At 35.2% G+C, this 22296-nt stretch overlaps 1 protein-coding gene across 1 annotated transcript; it reads right to left on the minus strand.

Moving 5' to 3' along the window:
- Nucleotides 1–5643: 5643 nt before the first annotated feature.
- LOC113925369 (carbonic anhydrase 5B, mitochondrial-like) lies at nt 5644–6677 on the minus strand. Its single transcript, XM_035726392.1, is given in 1 exon segment — nt 5644–6677. A coding segment is annotated over 1 exon segment (948 nt). The 5' UTR covers nt 6592–6677.
- Nucleotides 6678–22296: the final 15619 nt, after the last annotated feature.

Here is a 22296-nt window from a genome sequence, read left to right on the forward strand (position 1 = left end):
GCAAATTTGTTGGGTCAGGAAGACAAATGAAGTATACAGGATCCAAGATTAAAAAGATCTTGTAGATGATGCTATGTAGCATAACATTATCCTGAATATTATGACAACTCACTGAATGAATTCTGAGTAGTAATTTAAGTAGTTTTGTTTGTTTTGTTTTGTTTGTTTTAAAGTATTATCTTTTGGTTTTTGGCTGGAGGTGGTAACTAGAAAAAATAGGACGTAGGTGGTTTGTTAAAAACTACTGGGGTAGCATCACTCATCATCAGGGAAATACAAATCAAAACCATGATGAGGAAATAGAGTCCAAGATGACAGAGGAGTAGGAGACCTTAGTTTAGTCTGTTCCCAGGAATTCAGATAGATAGCTACCAAATCATTTTGAACACCTGTGAACTCAACCAGAAATCTAAGAAAAGAATAGCTGCAACTCTACAAATAGAAAAGTGACCACTTTCTGCAAGGTAGGAGGTGCAGAGAAGTGAATCTAAGGTGATATATGGAGAGATAAACCTAGGGGGGAGGGAGCCTCCATAAGCCAGCTACCAAAGAGATATAGCAGCAGAGCACAAAATCAGAACTTTTAGAAGTCTGCTCTGGTGAGAGACATCCCTGCCTGAGTGGTGCTCAGGCAGTGAAGCTTGGACAGAATCCTAGATGGGACAGTGTGGTCTCAGGTTCCTTGGGGTCACAGGAAGACCGAGGGTGCCAGAGTGTGGCATAGCTCCCAGGCATCAGAGAGGGGAAGCCTGCTGTACTCAGCGAACCCAGGAGTGGACGCTATCTTGTTTCACACATACCATGAACCACGGCACAGTCAGATGACTGCTCTCCAAGCAAGGGCCCAAGAAATCACAGAACTGGTGAGACCCACCTTTCTCCCCCAAGAGGACTGGCACAGGAGCATGCTGCCGGAATCTGCAGGTAAATTACTACTACAGGAGACTTGAAACAGTGTCACCTACCTGAGATAGAAATGTACAGTCACAACTGGGTGAGCGCAGAGTGTAGACAGAGACCAGGGAGACAGGAGTGATTGATTGCTTTTCCTTGAGGGTGCACTGAGGAATGGGTCCCCAAGCTTTCAGCTCTGGGGCTGGAGATTGGGAGGCCACCATTTTCATTCTCATTCCTCTAAAGCTTTGTGGAAAGCCTTCAGGAGACAAAGGCCACATAGAGCAATCTGGAGCAGGTTACTGAGCCTGGTCCCCTGGCAAGGGCAGTGCAATTTCTCCTTGGGCAAAGACATTTGAGAATCAAAGCTACAGGCCCCTCCCCCAGAATATCAGCAAGAGGGGCACCTGGGTGGCTCAGTCATTAAGCGTCTGTCTTTGGCTCAGGTCATGATCCCAGGGTCCTGGGATCGAGCCCCGCATTGGGCTCCCTGCTCCACAGGAAGCCTGCTTCTCCCTCTCCCACTCCCTCTGCTGTCTCTCTCTCTCTCTGTCAAATAAATAAAATCTTAAAAAAAAAAAAGAATATCAGCAAGAACATCCAGACAAAACCAAGTTTACTGATCATTGAGAACTGCAAAACTCTAATGCTAGGGTAATATATCATATAGAATTCATGATAGTTTTTTTTTTCTCCCCATGATTCTTTAGTCTTTCAATTTATTTTTTTCCTCTTTCATTTATCAACCAATTTCTTATTCTGTCAACTCTTTTTTTTAATCTTTTTAAATTTTTTTACAACTATTCTATCCTTTCATTATATTTATTTTTGTACATATAGAAGTTTTACTTTTTTTACAATTTTGGGATGCAATTTCTTCTAATACCAAAATACATCCAGTGTATGGCCTGTTCCTTTCACCTGTCTGATATGTTTTTCTCTTTTTTTTGTCTTTTTGTTGTTGTTAAAGGCTTTTTTAATTTTCATCTTTACGGTTACATTTTATCCTTTCAATGTATTTAATTTGATTTTTGTGTATAGATAAGTTTTTCTTTTGTTACAATTTCGAGATGTAGTTTCTTCTAACAAACCAATCAAAATCCACTCAGGATATAGTGTATTGCTCTGTTGTGTTCACCTATTGTTTATATTCCTTTTTTTTCTCTATTGTTTTGTCTTTTAATTATCATTTTTAGAATTATATTCTATCCTTTCATTTTATTTAATTTTAATTTTGTACATACATAAGTTTTTCTTTCCTCACAATTTTCCTAACAAACTGGCCAAAATACACACAGGATCCAGTGTATTGCTCTATTCTGTTTACCTGTTTCATTATATTCTCTATTTCTTTTTAATTTTTTAATTTTTAAAATTTTTTTTGTTTTTGGGTCTCTTCTGATTCGTTTGGTGTATATTTCTCTGGGGTAGTTGTTGCCATTTTAGTATTTTGTTCTCTCATTCATCTATTCGTCTCTGGACAGAATGACAAGATGGAAAAACACCTTTAAAAAGAGAACAAGAGGCAGTACTGACTTCCAGGGACCTAATCAGTATGGACATAAGTAAGATGTTGGAACTACAGTTCAGAATAATGATTATGAAGATACTAACTGGGCTTGAAAAAAAGCATAGAAGACACTAGGGAATCCCTTTCTGGAGAAATAAAACAACTAAAATCTAATCAAGTTGAAATAAAAATGGCTATTAATGAGATACAATAAAAATAGAGGCCCTAACTGCTGGGATAAATGAAACAGAAGAGAGAATTAGTGATATAGAAGACCAAATGATGGAGAATAAAGAAGCTGAGAAAAAGAGAGATAAACAACTACTGGATCACAAGGGCAGATTTCGAGAGATAAGTGATACTGTAAGACAAAACCATATTAGAATAATTGGGATCCCAGAAGAAGAGGAAAGAGAGAGAGGGGCATAAGGTATATTGGAGCAAATAATAGTGGAATACTTCCCTAATCTGAGGAAGGAAACAGGCATCCAAGTCCAGGAGCACAGAGAACCCCCCTCAAAATCAATGAAAATAGGACAACATCCTGACATATAATAGTGAAGCTTGCTAATCTCAGAGACAAAGAGAAAATCCTGAAAGCAGCTCAGGACAAGAGGTCTGTAACCTACAATAGTAGAAATATTAGATTGGCAGCAGACCTATCCACAGAGACCTGGCAGGCCAGAAAGGACTGGCGTGATATATTCAGAGCATTAAACGAGAAAAATACACAGCCAAGAATACTATATCCAGGTAGGCTGTCATTGAAAATAGAAGGAGAGATAAAAAGCTTCTAGGACCAAAAAAAAAAAAAAACTAAAAGAATTTGTGAAAACCAAACCAGCCCTATAAGAAACATTGAAAGGGGTCCTCCAAGCAAAGAAAGAGCCTAAAAGTAACATAGACCAGAAAGGAACAGAGACAATATAGAGTAACATTCACATTACAGACGATATAATGGCATTAATTTCATATGTTTCAATAGTTACTCTGAATGTAAATGGGCTAAATGCCCTAATCAAAAGACACAAGGTATCAGATTGGATAAAAAAGCAAGACCCATCAATATGCTGTCTGCAAAAGACTCATTTTAGACCCAAAGACACCTGCAGATTGAAAGTGAGAGGGTGGAAACAATTTATCATGCTAATGGGCATCAAAAGAAAGCTAGGATGCCAATGCTTATATCAGACAAATTAGATTTTAAACCAAAGACTATAATAAGAGATGAAGAAGGGCATTATATCATAATTAAAGGGTCTATTCAACAAGAAGATCTAACAATTGTAAATATTTATGCTCCTAATTGGGAGCAGCCAATAATATAAACCAATTAATAACAACATTAAAAAAAAAACACATCCATGAGAATATAATAACAGTAGGGTATTTTAACACCCCACATACAGCAATGGACAGATCACCTAAGCAGAAGATCAACAAGGAAATGAGGGCTTTGAATGACACACAGGAAATAGGTCAATCAGAGAAAGACAATTATCATATGATCTCATTAATATGTGGAATTTAAGAAAAAAAACAAGATCATAGGGGAAGGGAGGGAAAGATGGAGACAAACCATAATAAACAAAACAGAATCATAGGGAAAGTGAGAGAGAGAGAGAGACAAACCATAAGAGACACCTAAACATAGGAGACAAACCAGATTGCTGGAGGGGAGGTGGCTGGGGGGATGGGGTAACTGGGTGATGGATATTAAGGAGGGCATGTGATTTTATGAGCACTGGGTATTATGTAAGACTGATGAATCACTGACCTCTACTTCTGAAACCAATAATACATTATATGTTAATTATTTATATATTGCATTTAAATTTTTAAAAACTCTAAAAAAAGAAAAAATGATGAGATACCATCTCACACCTGTCAGGATGGCTAAAATTAACAACAAAATAAACAACAGATATTGGTGAGGTTGCAGAGAAAGGGAAACCATCTTGCACTGTTGGTGGGAATGCATACTGGTGCAGCCACTCTGGAAAACAGTATGGAGGTTCCTCAAAATGTTAAAAATAGAACTACCCTACAATCCAGCAATTGCATTACTATGTATTTACCCAAAGGATATAAAAATACATATTCAAGGGGATACAAGCACCCTGATGTTTATAGCGACATTATCAATAATAGCCAAACTAAGAAGAGAGCCCAAATGTCAATCGACTGATGAATGGATAAAAAATAGTTGTTATACACACACACACACACACACACACACACACACATACACACACACACTATGAAATATTACTCAGCCATCGAAAGGAATGCTATGTTGCCATTTGCCTAGAAGTGAATGGAGCTAGAATGTATTATGCTAAGTGAAATAAGTCAGTCAGAGAAAGACAAATACCACACAATCTCACTCATATGTGGAATTAGGAAAGAAAACAGTTGAACATATGGGAAGGGTGAAAAGAAAAAAAGGAGAAAGGGAAACAAGCCATAAGAGAACCTTAACTATAGAGAACAAACTGAAGGTTGACGGGGTGGGGGGGCATGGGCGAGATGGGTGATGGGTATAAAGGAGGGCACTTGTTATGATGAGCACTGGGTATTGTATGTAAATGATGAATCACTGAATTCCAGTCCAGAAATCAATATTGCACTATATGTAAACTACCTAAAAAACAAAACAAAACAAAATAAAACAAAAACCCACACCCACAAAACCAAACATAAGAAAACTACTAGGGTAATTCAGTTAAGGAAATATTAGAACTTTTCTGTGAGATTGTGATTGTGTTAGAGAATTATCCATCCCTGTCTTTGCCGTGTGACTTTGAAGTACCTCCCGCTAGAACAAATAAAGTATATTTCCCTTGTCCGTAGATAGTGAGTTTGGCCATACATATGATTTGCATTGGTCAGTGAAATGTAGGCAAAGGAATAGTGTGCTAATTAGTTTATGGCCAATAACTTAAGAGAAATCATTGGTTTCCACTTGCCTTCAAGTATTTCTGTCATCAACTACAAAAGGAAATTTCAAATGGAGCAAGCAAGCCTAACTAGTAGAATGTTTTTTTTTTAAATAGGCTTGGGAGGCCATAAAGGAGAAGGAATTATGCTGGTCTTCATTGGAAGAACTATGAAATTTTTTTTTCCAAGAAATGCGTATCTATAATTATTATTAAATGCAGGTGTTTAGAATAGTCCAGTTAGCAATTTTTAAAAAGCTAGTATTTATTAAAGCAAAATACTGCCTAGAGATGAGCACCTTAGGGGGTCACTTGGCTAGTTGAAGGCTGGGGTTTCGCTTGTATATTCAGGACATAATCCTGACGGAAGGAAGAGCGGACAGTGCGATTCATTAGGGGCTGAAGGGGGCGGAAATTGTCCACCATTCTTTTTTCTTTCTCCCCCTCTGAAGTGAAAAGCAGGGTCCGAAACTGTTCAAGCTAACCATGATCAACCTCTACGGGTTGCTTCTTAATGATCCAGGTGACAGACTCGGAGAGTGGCGGGGTAGTCAGGGAGTAGGTCCAGTAATCTGGGCAGGCAGGCATTAGGCAGGAAGGATCAAATGACCCAAATTCCACAAGGGTGTCCTTATGCTTGATCGATGGCAAAGCATCCACCAATTTCTGTAGCTCTTTGTGATGTTTGCCTAGCTTTAAAAATACTCCGATCACAGCCAAACCATGTTCTTCCAATGCTGCATCCTCAAAGTTTTCAAATTTGACTGCATTCCAATGCACCAAATGCAGCTCTGCCGGGTAACATTTACTGTCCACGGTGTGCTCTGAGCCCCAGGCACCGATGGCACCCCAGTGAAAATGGAGTTGCTTCAATTGGTAGTAGTGCTCCAGGGGTCCTCCCTCGATCACTGATTTATCTGCAGAATCTTCAAATTCCACGAGGAAAGAGTACCCGTTATTCCAGCCATGGAGGCAGGTGGTGGGGTCGTAAGAGATGGTGAGCGGTTTTAAACCAGGATCATAGACGCTGTCCCTCTGCCGGATGTTGATGGGCGACTGGCGCTCGCCCCCCAGGACCAGGTCCACGGTCTCCCAGAGCGGGTGCAAGGCTCGGTTCTGGCTTTTGTACGTGCAGGTGTAGAGGCTGCAGGGCCTCGCTGGCACGAACCTGGACGTCTGCAATCTTCTCCACAGTGACTTGCATGGAGAGGCTCGAAGAATGACCCTCAGGCTACTCATCGCCACCATGTTTAGCTTGAAATCTTGACCGGGCCCCAAATAACTTGCAGGAACCTAATAACCTTAGCGTTTCTCCACTGCACGAAGTTCGGCGGCTAGCTCTAGCCTGGGGACTCGTGGCAAGTGCTGAACTATGAACTTTTTGAACTTTCAAGTGAGCCGCAAAGCTCTCAGGGTGGACTTTCTTCTCACATGGCAATGGAATAATCTGTATTCTTCACTTTAAAATAAGTCAATTCATTTAAATAAACCTCACTCCCTGATTTGCATATTAACCCAACCAATCCTAGTTAATTTCAATTCATGTTTTGCACAGAGGATCTAAATAAGAACTACTTTTGTAACCTTTTGTATCTTTAACTCTGTCCCCCATGGTTTCTTTGTCTGGTTTCTGCCAGAATCTGCGTCTCCCAAATTGTAAGTCTAATTACCCAAATAAACATCTGTTTGCTTAAATTTTCAGCGAATTTTTTCTTGGTTGACACCAGCATGAGAAATATATGTACTAGGAAGCTTCTCAACCTAGGCTGAAGAATTATGTGGAACAGACCTGAATCCAACCTATAGTCTGGATTAAGTCTATTAGATCCCAGAAAAATATAAAATCATCTGCAGATCTTTGAGCAAGAAATAAGTGTTGTTGTTTTAAAATACTATATTTTTGTTTTTGTTCTTTTTGTTTCTGTGTTTCTTCTGCAGCTGACAACTAAGTAAACAAATTTAGAGATGGAAACACTTCATAGACATTTTATTATGGTGGTATAACTGACAGGACATATTTAATTGGAAGTGGGTTGTAAGGGAGAAAGCAAGGACAAGTTTTGTTTTCAGATGCCTGCCTTGGAAATTTAATGAGTGTTAGTGCCTTGGAAAATGAGTGTTAGTTATTGATATGCTAAGGTTTATTAAATTTAGCCCTTCACGTCATATCCACATATAATCCTCATCTTCATATTTACAACATTTATGTCTGTTTAACTTTTGTTTTCAAACTTTAACACTAAGATGTTCATATTCTTCTTGCCATCCTTCCAAAACTAAATTGGGTATTATTGCCACAATGCAGTATCAGTGTGAATATCTAACTAAATAATATTGATCATAAGGTCAAAATGGGCAAGAATTTATGTCTATATTGTAACTAGTCTATGTTCAGTGCCTACTAGGCAGAAATGAAAAATATTTGATACATACATGAATAAATGAATGAAGTATACATGAATAAATGAATGAAGTATACATGAAAGGGAGTGAGAGAAGAAAGGAGGAAAAAAGGTATAAGACTTGACATTGTATATTATACAATAAGAAAATTTTTATTTGTATTGTTATATTGATTTGGGATATTATGGGATATATTATACCAGATTTGGGATAGTTTGAAATAAATATGTATTCATATAAATATGCATATATATCAATTTTTATGCACAAGAATCTTATATATATTATATAAATAAACTGTAATAATTTGAAAATGAGGTTTTAACTGAAATGTTTATGCTATGAAGTATGTTACATAGAGAATATATGTTATAGAAATAAATTATAAATATGATGTAATAAGCAAAATTATCTTTAATATGTTTTCTAACTAATAAATGGTCATAAAGTAAAGCTCCCCACAAGTTTTTTTGCAAAATATCTTTCTCATAATTAATTGCAGTCCATAAACAATCTTCTTCAAATAATCCACAAACCATAAACCATTGGAAGTTGTAAAGTAAACTCTGATCTTCTGCTTTAGTGCATGCGTGTGAATATATGAATCACATATTCAAGAAACCTTATAAAGAAGCATAGTTTAAACCCCCAAAACTAGCTTTTAGTCTTAGAACTAAAATTCATAAACTACTAAATCAATTAATTTATTTAGTTATCATATATGTATTAAGCATCAATTATCACAGCAGAAAAGGTACAGAATGATGGCGACATAAAGTTCTCCTGTGCTCAAACAACTTACATTCAATTGAATTTGTAGGGGGTGACTGGCAAAATGAAAACTATAGTGTATAAGTAAATGCTAAGCAAGTGTGAGTTCATAAACTTATTGGAGACTAGCAGAGTATTAGTTCAACTAACTTAGGTAAGTTAAAACAACTTTCTGCGGTGAGGGACTTTCTCAATAAAAGTATAAAACAGGAAGACATGAGCATGAATTAAGGGAGGCGTAGGATATTAGATTATGAATTTACACAAATAATTTAAGTATAGAGACAAATTACTGGATGGGGAAATGCAAATCAAATATTCTATAATAGATATGTCTCGATCCTCACCACCGTGGTTGTAAACAATTAACTTGAAATAAAGTTCACTGGAATATAAAGACTTTGATAGAATCTTTTCTTAAATAATCATTTCCAAATGCACACAGATATTTATATCCAAAATATCAGCAACTTGTTTCTGAGGGACTATTAATAATCAATTATAAATAGTAAATTATAACTGATAATAAATAATAAATAGCTATGACTGTAACCCATATATTAAATAGTAAAAATACTGTGATCGTGGTTAACTTATGTGTATGTAACCACATATATAAATACTATAAGAATCAACATGGAAGTATTTTTTTTTAATACCTGGTCAATTCAAGGAGAAAATTCTAGATAGTATAGTTAAATAGTGATATTTATATATATTGATGATAGATTTTTTTAAAGATTTTATTTATTTATTTGACAGACAGAGACACAGCGAGAGAGGGAGCATGAGCAGGGGGAGTGGAAGAGGGAGAAGCAGGCTTCCCGCTGAGCAGGGAACCCGAAGCAGGGCTCAATCCATGAACCCTGGGATCATGACCTGAGCCGAAGGCAGACTCTTAATGACTGAGCCACCCAGGCGCTCCCTGATGATAGATTTTTATGTTGTAAAGTTATGGCAAACTTAAGCTTTAAATGAAATTTATGTAATTTGAATAGTATTTTATGATATACTTTATTGTACATATACTTAAAAGTATTATGGACTGTCATGTTTAGGTAAAATGTGACATTATATTTTCTAATTTTTAAGTGTAAATGGTCTCTTAAAATTGGAAATAGGGGGATGCCTGGGTGGCTCAGTTGGGCGTTTGCCTTCAGCTTGGGTCATGATCCCAGGGTCCTGAGATTGAGTCCTGCATCAGGCCCCTTGCTCAGCAGGGAACCTGCTTCTCCCTCTCCCTCTGCCTGCCACTCCCCCTGCTTGTACCGTCTCTCTCTCTCCCTCAAATAAATATACAAAATCTTAAAAAAATTGGAAATAAGAAAAATAATATACAACTATGAATATGCATTTATTTTATTTTATTTTTTAAAGATTTATTTATTTTAGAGAGAGTGCAGTGGTGGGGTAGAAGAGAGGGAGGGAGAGAGAGAATCTCAAGCAGATACTGCACTGAGTGCAAAGCCCGATACAGGGCTCGATCTCACAGCCCTGAGATCATGACCCAAGCTAAAATTAAGAGTTGAATGCTTAACCAACTGAGCCTTCCATATGTCCCATGAAGGTGCATTTAATTTAAAATCTTTGACTGTGGTTCATCTCTCACTCACCCAGATCAACTATATCCTTTACAGGGCAATGATCAATATATGAGAAAAGTATTTAGAAGGTTACTTATTAGTCATATAATTTTTACATGTTGAAATTAGGCCCCTCATTAAAAAAAGAGAAGTATTTATAAAAATAATTAAAACACAAGTTCTTTAAATATCCCATCTTTTTTGTTATATGTTGATTAATGCATTTGTTGAATGGATATGTATTATATGGCTAATTTTGTGTTAGACACATACACCTCATAGAACTTCATAGTGAATTTCTTTTTCATTAGAATTTGTTCAAATTTTTAAAGTCAGATTTTAAGGGAGCCTTGGGTGGCTCAGTGAGTTAAGCCTCTGCGCTCAGCAGGGAGTTTGCTTGAGATTTTTCCCTTCCTTTCTCTCTGCTCCCCCACCACCTTGCGTGTGCTCTGTCTCTCTCTCTCTCTCTAAAATAAATAAACCTTAAAAAAACTTTTAAAGTCCAATCTACAAAGTGTGGTATAACAGGCATACTGTTCTATGAGTTTACATATAGTTGTATAACTAACCCCCAAATTAAGATCCACTCCATTTGTCCCAAGTCCTGATCTGGTTTCAGTCACTATGGCACTGCTGTTTCTAGTATATCATATGAATGGAATGGAATATTGAAGCCTTTTGAGTCTGCCTTCTTTTCTGTAGCATAACGTTTTTGAGTTTCATCTATGTTGCTGCCTGTATCTGCAGTTTGTTCATAAGAATAGGTTTTAATTTCTACTGTATGTCTCCCATTGGGAGATTCATGGACCCTCTTTCTGCAATCTGATTATTAGAACTAAGTTTGATAATATCATAAAAATCAAATATTTCTTCTCTGGGCTTAGGAATACCAACTGAGATTCAGAGAGGTACCCCCTCAGAATAAAAGAAAAATAATTGCTACTTGTAAAAAAGTGTTTGTAATAGCATTCTAAGCATCTGTTAAACTTTATTCATCCATATTTACCTATTAATCATAAGAGACTATACAATTCAAAACGGGTTAACTAAAAACGTAAAAATCTAGATATACGTTAAAGTGTGACTTGGGATGGTGTAAGGGATCCCTATGGTGCCCTTTCTCCTTTATTTGAGCTGGATTTCAGGGATTTATGTTCCTTGCAATCCTAATGATACTTTCCTGATGTTGCCTTTCCTCTGGAAATATTTTTAGTGTTGGATTTTTCTCCACAGTCGCCTTTTAAAGCTGGTGTCTGTTTGGACTTGATATCCACTCCTTCTTGGTTTCATTTGATAGTCACATATTATGACCATATAAATAACATAATTTCAAAATTATAAATATCCAATCAAATATCTCTTTTGTGTTTAAAACATATTTGAAATAATTTATTAAAATATCCAGTTAGATATTCATAAGAGATCTCAAATACAATATGTATGAAAATAAACTCACTACCTCCCTTTCACTTATTTGCTCATGTGTTCCCAACCTCAGTGAATGACCCTATTCTATACTCACATTCTTTATCCAGAGCCTGAGGTTTGTATTTGGTTATTTCTTGTCCCCTAAACCAACTTCATTCAGTTATCATGCTTGGTTAATTCTTTTTCTTACATACTGAATACTCAGTTTTTCTTTTCCACCATAACTGCCCTTAGTCCATGACAATCTAAACTTGCTCTTACTTCAATTTCTTCCCAGTTTCCTGCTTATCTGTGGCTTTTCCTCATTTCATGCTTGTACCATATTAGAATATTTCAGAAATAATGTTCTATTCATGCCACTCACCTGTTGATTTCCCATTGCCCTAGGAAAAGCCAGGCTATCATGTGTAGACTTTATGGTCCATCACCATCTGTCTCTGTAGGTTCACCTTTCAGCAATTATCCCACACTTTCTATATTTAAACTTTAGCAAAAAAGCCTTACCTCCTGACCTTCACTTGCATTGTCTTCTCTGCCCGGGGCAACAATTCTTTATGTCCCTAACTAATTTCTATTCTCTCTTAAAAAAGAAGATTGAGTATAACCTCCTTAACAAAATTTTGCGTGATGCCCCTACACTAGATTAGTTTTGTTTTTTGTTTTTGTTTTTGCTTTTTTGTAGCATTTTCTTGTCTTAGTTTCCTATTGTTATAACAAATCAGCACAAATTTAGTACTTTAAAACCTCACATATTTATTACCTTATAGTTCTCAGGAGTTCAACACACATGTCTCCAAGATAAACTTCAGCCAACAGGACTGCATTCCTTTCTACAGGCTCTAGGGAAGAATTCATTTTCTGTCTTTTCCAGGTCTGAAGGCTGCCCCTGTTCCTTGCCTTGTGAAATGCTTCCTCCATCTTCAAATCAGCAACATCGCATCTCTCCAACACTTTTTACGCAGGTACATATCATTTTGTCCACAGTTGGGAAAGAATTTCTGATTTAAAAAATCAATGTGTTTAGATTCGGTCCACCTATATTATCCAGGATATACTACCCTTCACAGTGTCCTTAATTTAATCACATATACAAAGTCCTTTTGTCATTTAAGGTAAAATGTCAGAACATTTTAGGGATTAGTACATTAGAACTAGGACATTATAATGTGGACATTTTGGAGAGCCATTATCCTGTACCCTGCAGTTCCCATTGTACCTTTACTTCTCCCATCTACTCACGTAACAGCACTGCAGTTTTTATTTAACGCCTATCTTCTTGATTATTCTGTAAAGTACAGTGTTTGAACTCTTTGTTTCCTACTCTCTAGAAAACTGAGAGTTCCTCCTAAATATAAAGCCATAGCTATGTAGCATCTGGATGAAACTGAACTTGAAACACTAAAGGACATATTGTGGAATGTAATACAATTTATTCTACAATATTTGTACCTACAAAACACACCAATCTGTCCCATGTTTACCTAGGAAACCCTTTCTTTAGAAGTCAGCTTCTATAGGGAAAGAACAATTATTGCAGGCAGTTAGTATTATTTGAGCTACTCTCTTACATGAGTTAATGACTAAAAGGTTATGAAGGTCTTTTTTCCCAACAAGCAATATTTGTTTGTTATTTAGTAAAATTTCATTCCACATCCCTAAAAAAGAATCCTTTAATTTTTACATATTATTATGCTTGCACATGAAAAATCTTTTATATATCTTTGTAGGTAATCTTATGGAAAATAAGAAAAGAAAATCATCAATGTCTTCTTGAGTAGTTTCTCCTCTAATGTGAAATAAATAATGCTTCCTCTTATTTTTATAAAACATATTTGTTACCCTTATTTTTTTTTAAGATTTTTTTTTTATTTATTTGAGAGAGAGAGAGAATGAGAGACAGAGAGCACGAGAGGGAAGAAGGTCAGAGGGAGGAGCAGACTCCCCGCCGAGCAGGGAGCCCGATGCGGGACTCGATCCCGGGACTCCAGGATCATGACCTGAGCCGAAGGCAGCCGAGCCACCCAGGCGCCCCTGTTACCCTTATTTTTAAAGATAAAATCTATATCAAATTTTTGTATGGATTTTACTCATCTTTGTACCATTTGCCCTCAGATACATAAATCACCCTTTGTCTGTTATTCTCTGTTTTATAGGGTAGACTGTCAGCCTCAACATTCCTCACCAACCCCAATGCATGGCTTCAAGTTGACTAGTGTATTGTGTCCAGCAGTGGATATATTCTTTCCATCATTCCATATTCTCTCATGTGCCTGTATCTTTTTAATTTTTGTCCTAGCTGCATGTTTTATTCGTGATTTCATAACCAACTTATGTTTGACTTGAATTTTCCTCCTTTTGATTAAATTCTTACATTGAATTCTCCTTCTTTGAACTAGTCATAGTTATTTTTTGTTTTCCAGTTCAGACTCTGACAGTTGTTTTATGTGCATATATTTAGAACATTTCTAAGCATAAGGCAACTTCTTATGTACACATTTAAAACAGTTCTGAATAATAGATAACTCCCTATTTCACAGTAAGAATATTTAATTTTTTTTTCTCAGAGGGAACATTTGGGCAATCTAAAATGTTAGGCATATAGGCATAGTCAAGTATCTACTTGTAACATCAACCATACTAATTTATGTCTACATATTTTAAATATGTTGTACAAAAATATATTTTCTCTGACTTTTTTTATTTTTTCATTTCATGTAATGATTTTAGTTAAAATTCTTAATATGCATCTTTGACATTACTGATTTTGTCATTAGAGCTTCTATTTGCATATCTAGTGATTTTCTACAGTACATAATCTTCACGTCAGTATAACTGTTTAAGATAGTTTTTTTGTTTTTTCTTTTGGCAGATGAGAATTTAATCCCTTGCCATAAGTAGACATTTGCATAAAATTTTGGCAGACACATTTCCACTTGTTCTGCTGGTGTTTAACTGTATTTTAGGCATATTTTTTATTGTTCTTAGTAATATTCTGTAATAAAATTCACTTCCTCCATGTTCATATTACTATGAATAACTATTGAGTTTGTGTTATAATTGAGCATTTTCTTTTCATAAAATCAATTCCAACAGGTGTTCTGCATAAGCAATCAATGCTAGAAATGATTGAGATCTGAAATGTCTATTGAAACTTCCTCAAACAGAACTTTTTTTTATAATATTTCTTTACTTTTGTTTTAAAAGATTTTATATATTTATTTGACAGAGACACAGCGAGAGAGGGAACACAAGCAGGGGGAGTGGGAGAGGGAGAAGCAGGCATCCCGCTGAGCAGGGAGCCTGATGCGGGGCTTGATCCCAGGACTCTGGGATCATGACCTGAGCCAAAGGCAGACGCTTAATGACTGAGCCACCCAGGCGCCCCAGAACTCGGTTGTTTTAAATGCATTAATTTTGAGAGTACTTTCTATTATGAGGACACTTCTCCAGAATACTTTTTGAAATAACATCACATAATTTTTCAGGCATATGTCAAGAATAAACCTACTCTTCATCTATATACTATCTTGACAGGCAACATGACTCTAAATTACATTAATAATATATGAAAAACATTATAGGAATTTAGCAAAGTAAGAAAGGAGTAAGCATTGCTTGGTGTATTCACAAATTTTTTAAATTATTCATTAAAAGAAGACTTATTTCTTTTATAATTTCTGTCAGGGAGAAGGAATAAGAAATATATGATAAATTACATGATGGTAGTTATATAATATAGAAATTATTGTAATATATGATAGGTTTACAACAGATGCCATTTCATTGCTTTATTTCTCCTAAGAGAATTTACTCAAAAAACAATTCCTGAAAGTGATAATTCTATGTATCTTGTGACCAACTTTACATTACATTACATATCCTGGTCAGGATTGAGTAAGTAGGTTTCTACATTTGTTCACTGGTTCAGTGTTTCCTCAAATCAAGAAGTATACCTTCTTATAATAAACTTGGGATATCTTAAATGGATTCCCAATCACTGACATTAATATTTCCCTAAAAAAATTCAGAGAGTGAAATTAATTTGTTGGATGAAAATCCATGCTTTGGCCACCTTTGCTTTACAAGATATACTGCTTGTTTGTTTTTCCTCTATGAATATAAATAATACATATCCACCACCAAAATCTTTACGTACATTTTTACATTTTTATATAAAAATAGAATTCATCTATAAGCCAACTGCATATTAAACATTATACTATAAAAATTTATACTTTATTGTAGAATAATTTTGTTCTCCCTTCTAAAATTTGGTTCTTGTATTCTTTCATGTCACCTGACTTAGCTATTCTGTATGCATAGCTATATAGTCACATGTTCTTTCATTTCTTAATGCATTTCCCTTTTGTGGCTATTAATTTTACTGTATTTGTTTACTGTATCATTATATTAGGTTTTCTAATGTCTTCTTTATTTCATATACATATATATACACACACACGCAAATATCCATTGATTTAACAGGCACTTGCCCTGTTCAAATATCATTATGATCTACTTGTCCAATAAGCATATGGAGCAATTCAAGCACTTTGAGTGTGGCCAGTGGAATTGACATGTTCTGTGAGGGTAAAATAAGCACTAGATTTTCAAGACTCAGATTACAGTTAGGAAAAAATATTTTAATATTTTATATAAATTAGACATTAAACTTATAATATTTTGGATATGGAAGTTAAGTAAAATGTGTCTTTAAAATTAACTCAACTTTTTTTTGAACCTTATTTAATGTAATTCCTTTAAAATGTAAGGTTTTATATTTGGCTCACATTTGTGATTTCATCTTGTATTTCTATTAGTCAGCTCTGTTCTAGATGATAAATTTGAAATGCATATTTACTTTCAAAGAATATATAGAGAGTATGCAATAATCGTGCACATAACAAAAATATCATAATATAAACATCGTATGTTATAGGTAATACAATACGTTTCACAGTGAAAATTGAATTTGAGTTGAGGTTTGAAGAGTAAATAGGGGTTTATGGTTAAAAGCTAGAGACAAATTTATGGCATGTATGATGGCTAACTGACATTCTCCAATACTTACATGTGAATGATATGAATATGAGCAGGGAGACTAGAGATTTGTAACCAGCTAAGGTTTTGTAAGGTATGACAGTATCACATATATGTCTAGGGAATTGTTAGTCTTTTAGATATCATGTTCAAAGACGCATGGTAGTCCAGAGTGACTATCTCCATAGAGATCTGAAAGATATTTTTTTAGGAGGCAGTATCTCTGATTCAGAATGGTATTTTATTTTAAAATTTACTCTAGTAAGTCTGATTTGCTTCAATCCTTGGCAAATGTACACAATCCATCTTTCTTTATAACTGTATATTTTTATTTGCTATTTCTCAATATCAAGTTTCTTAAAAAGAATAAAAGTTTGGGCACTCACTCTATATGATACATACATGAAGCGTAGTTATTTGGGAATTCAATAATTTCCATCTAGCTTTGATATTTAGGAGCATTAAATTTTGAACTTAAATGGCCAAAGAAAATGAAAATAACACTACGAGTGATTTCATGGTCTTGTTTTACTTCATTATCTCTTGTTGAGTCTCCTACTGTTTATAAAATTGAAAAATCATGCTGAGTCGAATGCCCAATGGCCTGAATAAAATCAATTTTAGCATTGTGTATCCCTCATCTTAACTTAGTCATTGATGGCAATGAAAAAAAAGTATTATAGTCAATATTTTCTTTATGTACTACATCTGTAACTGCTGTTTGTTTATGCTGTGAATTTGCCTTGTCACTGATAGAATTAGAGATCAGGATCACTATTCAAAAAAAGAAAAAAAGAAAAAAACAAGATCAAGGCAATTCTCAATCCTCTCATTAAAATGGTATCAAATGACAGCTAGAATTTAATAAGAAAATATATTTTAGATTAACTATGTATTTTAGATTACAGAATTTGTATTATTTTAATTTGAAGGAGATGGTAAAATATAGAAGCATGTATTATTAAAAATTCACATGTTGTTTCAAAAATACTTTATTGAGAATAGAATAGACATCTATTCTCTTTCTCTATTCTCTTTCTCTATTAAATTAGAGAAAGAAATTCTAGCCCTTTTCTGTTCACTTCAAACATATATAAAAAAACTGTAGACAAATTTTTGTTTCTACCAAATAAGTATAAAATATGGTCAAATAAAAAATAGTAATGACAGGAGAAAATGATTTTGCTTTATTTTGTAAATCAGCAACAGTCTCAATAAAATTATAATTACTATAAGTTTTACTACTATATTATTATATTTTGCCTTGAATAATTTTATGTGAATTTATTAAAATAGTCTGACTTGTATTTCCAGAATCTGGGGGCCAGAGGTTTTTTTAAACCAAGTTCAAAAACCCTGTCTCTTGATGCTAATAGGATGATACTTGTTTTCTTGACTGACTCAGTGTTTAATTTAATTAAACCTTCCTGCTGTTTGGAAACCATTGTTCAGGAATTTTGTTCTGTACTAGGAAAAGAAAAATTACCGCAACATTTTCAGTCCTTTAGAGGATGGTCCACTGGGAAGTTGGATCCCAGTGTCCCAGAAGCTATTAAATATAAAAGTAGCTTGGCACTGATTCACCTTAGCACAACTGCTGGAAAATTAGTTCACATTAAGCAGCATTTAAGTAATTTAGTGTAGTAATATCTTTCTCTTAAAACATCTCTAAAAATATGCTGAACGTAAACATAGTATTCACATATCTAACTGTGCTTAGGAGATTTTGATCCTTCCCTTAATTCCATAAGGGTAATCAAACTTGAAATGACAATTTTAAAACCACTCATTGCAACAGATTTTGTAGCTTGTTTTTGATACAGATGCTTGTTTTAACAATATTTACAGAGGAGTTGACAAAAGCATAAACTTAGGAATCATTATCTCTAAGCACTTTTTTACAGATGTCTTCTATTTTTCAAAAGGACAAAATTATTTTTTAAGAGTAGCCTCATTGGGATGCCTGGGTGGCTCAGTCATTTAAGCAGCTGCCTTGGGCTCAGGTCATGATCCCAGGGTCCTGGGATCGAGCTCCATGTCAGGCTCCCGGCTCAGCGGCGAGCCTGCTTCTCCGTCTCCCTCTGCCCCTCCCCCTGCTTGTGCTCTCTCTCTGAAAAATAAATAAATAAAATCTTAATTAAAAAAAAGAGTAGCCTCATTGATTTTCATAACAGAGATAAGAATAGTCTGGATATTTGATGAACAATTAGGTACAAAATACTTTGAAAACTAGAAAATGGGGCACCTGTCGATCAGGTGTCCTGGGATCGAACCCCACCCACATCAGGCTTCCTTCTCAGAAGGAGCCTGTTTCTCCTTCTCCTTCTGCCTCTCTCCCCTGCTCGTGTTCCCTCTCTCTGTCAAATAAATAGATAAAATGTTAAAAAAAACTTGAAAATGCAGCATAAAATGTAACTATTATTCAACTAACTACATGAGCATAGTACTTCATGATTGTTGCTTATTCATTCATGCTATAACCTAATCCATGCCCATTGGTTATTGGTGGGGAAAAGATTGTTTTTTTCTTTTTTTCACTTTATGAGAGATAAATATTATTACTTTTTGAAAAACTGAAGTAATACCATTCCCTTTTAAGCTTTACAAAAAATCTTTCCAGGAATTGATTTCAGGTATAATCTTTTCTCTTCAAGATAAGATACATAGAATTTATCCCAATAAGAATATATTCTTGGAAGTAGAGAGACATTTCCTACTCTTATAATGATAGTAAGCAACATTAAGTAATAAATGTCTACTAATTCAAGTGTCCAATTTCTTTTTTTTTTTTTTTTTTAAAGATTTTATTTATTTATTCATGAGAGACAGAGAGAGAGAGGGAGAGAGAGAGAGAAGCAGAGGGAGAAGCAGGCTCCCAAGGAGCAGGGAGCCCGATGCGGGACTCGATCCCAGGACCCTGGGATCACGACCTGAGCCGAAGGCAGACGCTTAACCATCTGAGCCACCCAGGCGCCCAAGTGTCCAATTTCTTAATATTTCTCACACCTTTTCTGGTTTGAAGGGTGGAAAGTATGTTACAGATACTGCTTTAAGTATCCGGTCCTCACTCTGTTATTTATTCTCATAAAGATATACATGCGAATGATATAAAAGACCAATAATGTCATATATGTTATGAGTTAATGGGATGATTATTCTATGCCCAGATCTTAATTTATAAAACTTTGACTGAGTACCAACATGGAAAGGTCAATGCCACTTGAAAATATATATTACTTACATTTCCTGAGAGAAAGGGGCATGCATGCCATCTGGGGCCACGTAGGAAATACCAGAATTGAGTCAGGAGGCAGAAGACTGGAGTGAGGGGAAAGTGATGGCATGCCTGGGTGGCTCAGTCTGTTAAGCTTCTGCCTTCAGCTCAGGTCATGATCCTGGGGTCCGGGATCAGGATGCCCCATATCAGGCTCCCTGCTCAGCGGGGAGTCTGCTTCTCCCTCTGCCCTTCACTCTGCTCTTGTGCTTTCTCTCTCTCTCAGACAAATAAATAAAATCTTAAAAAAAAAAAATAAATTAAAAAAAAAAAAAGGAGTGAGGGAAAAGTGATCCAGGACCTTCATAGGGATTTCCACAGAAAAGAAAGACAGGGCAGGTTATACCGTTTAGAATAGCCAGTTCGAATAATTTCCAGTGGGCTTTGGGCTGTAGGGTGGTATCTAGTTGCCTGGTTCCTGGCGCTGGGATTTAGGGAAGGGGGAATGTTGACTTGGTCTGTGAAAATCAGATAAGAAGGCAGGCGGAGGCAGAGCCTTGGATCAACTGGTCTGCCTAAGAAAGGCCAGTTTCAGGCAAGGTGACTTGCAAGAGAGAGGTAAGCACTTTGGCTGGTATTTTGGTCCGGTGATTTATGGATGCCGAATGACGTACAGAAATCTAAGAAAACACGGTTTGGAACAATGATAAATACGGCAATTTTAAAGACGGCACAAGACAAGTGGAGGTGGTATACTTTTGTGTGGAAAGTTCTCTGTATGCTCTTGTGTAGCTATTTCTTAAAACCACCAGTTGAATGGCCGTTTCCTAAAAGGGAACCAGCCTGACAGCTACATAATAAAACAAACTAAAAGACTCAACACTGTGCTCACCTGCAGGACTTTCCAATTCAATTTAGAGTGTGACCTAGAGAAGGAATTGAATTAAACTATTTTCTTGAAGACTTTGCTTGGGAAATCTGACTGACTGAATTTCAAATCTATGCTCTGACCAAAGCTAGTCATATGTTTTTTAAAGAATCTCTTGTCCTTCCCTCTAAAACTGGTAAAGATAATAATAGTTAAGCAACACAATAACACAGTTACTGGAAAAATTAAAAGTAATACATTTTCAAGAATGCTTAGATTTATGCCTTGCTTAAAGTAGGCAGTTAATAATTAACTCCCTCCCTAAATAGATTTACCATACAATGTGGCTAAAGAGGGCATTGTTGCTTCCCTCATCCCACAACAGTAAGGTGTCCCGTTGACAGGGGGGTCTTACTCATTTTGAGCTAGAAACTGGTCATTTTTAAGAAAACTTCTCTTACCTTGAAGTCTATAAATTTAACCTCACCAGGGAAAGTAATATAAATTGTGTTGAACATATAGTTTAAGTTAAAATAAATTAGTTTGAATTAAAATATCATTAACTTTATAAAATTATAACATCAAAATTTTTCAATTATTGCAAATTGTTAAGAACTAAAGAAGACATTATCCAATCTGTTTATTCGTCAATGTATATCTTCTAAAATTATCAGACTAAGCATTAAAAATATCTAGGTTTATAAAAGAAACTACAACATTGCTAAAAGATAAAGCTTATCATTTTCTTGCATTACTGGTTAAACAGGAAATTAAAATTTGTCTTTTAACTCTAAAAAGAACATCATACTGATTAGCAATTTATTCAAGAATACTTAACACTTCGATCCTTGGTATTAAAAATCTTACTACTAAAGCCCAAAACAACTATAAATCTGCCTCAATACAATATAAATTTTAAATACACTTGTTAATTTGAATTTCTCACTTTAATAAATAATTTAAGGGAAAGTGAGTCATTGCAACTAAGACAGTATCTGGATTACATTAAGCATTGGTACAACATCTAGCCACAGGGGGCACTCAGAAATGATTTAAGACGATTTTAAGTTCATATATATGTTGAATAATATTGTGTTTAAGGCACTGTACTAGATAATACAGAGTACATGAAGAGGAAGAAGATAAATTCCTTCCAATCAAGAAGCATATCCAAACAGGGCATACACTTAGTATAAACCTCATCTGTTCTTTTACAACTTTTTAATGAATAAATAGACATTCTTAGAGAACAAATATAAAAATAAATTGCAACTAATCATAGATGCACTAAAGAAGTCCTGAGCCTCTCTAGACAATTGAGGAAAAATTCTCCCCTGAATGTTAAGTGGCAAATGAAGAACTGAATATGTTTTAAACGTGAATTTATAATCCATCACTTAAAGAACAGTAGATCTGATTATTGTTGCAACTTTCTATTTAGCTTATGCATTTTATTCTCTTTTCAGCAGGCATACTATTACTTTTTCTACATCACATATAGCTAATAGTCTGTAACATATGGTTGACTAATTGTACCAAATGGTGGTGGCAATGATGAGCTTAATAGAATACGGTGTGATTATTATTAAACAGTTTTAGATTGATTTAGCGTTTAATTTCCTGGCTTGTGAGTAGGAAAAAAAAGG

This window comes from Zalophus californianus, chromosome 2 (genome assembly GCF_009762305.2).
Source record: "Zalophus californianus isolate mZalCal1 chromosome 2, mZalCal1.pri.v2, whole genome shotgun sequence".
Lineage (NCBI taxonomy): Eukaryota > Metazoa > Chordata > Mammalia > Carnivora > Otariidae > Zalophus > Zalophus californianus.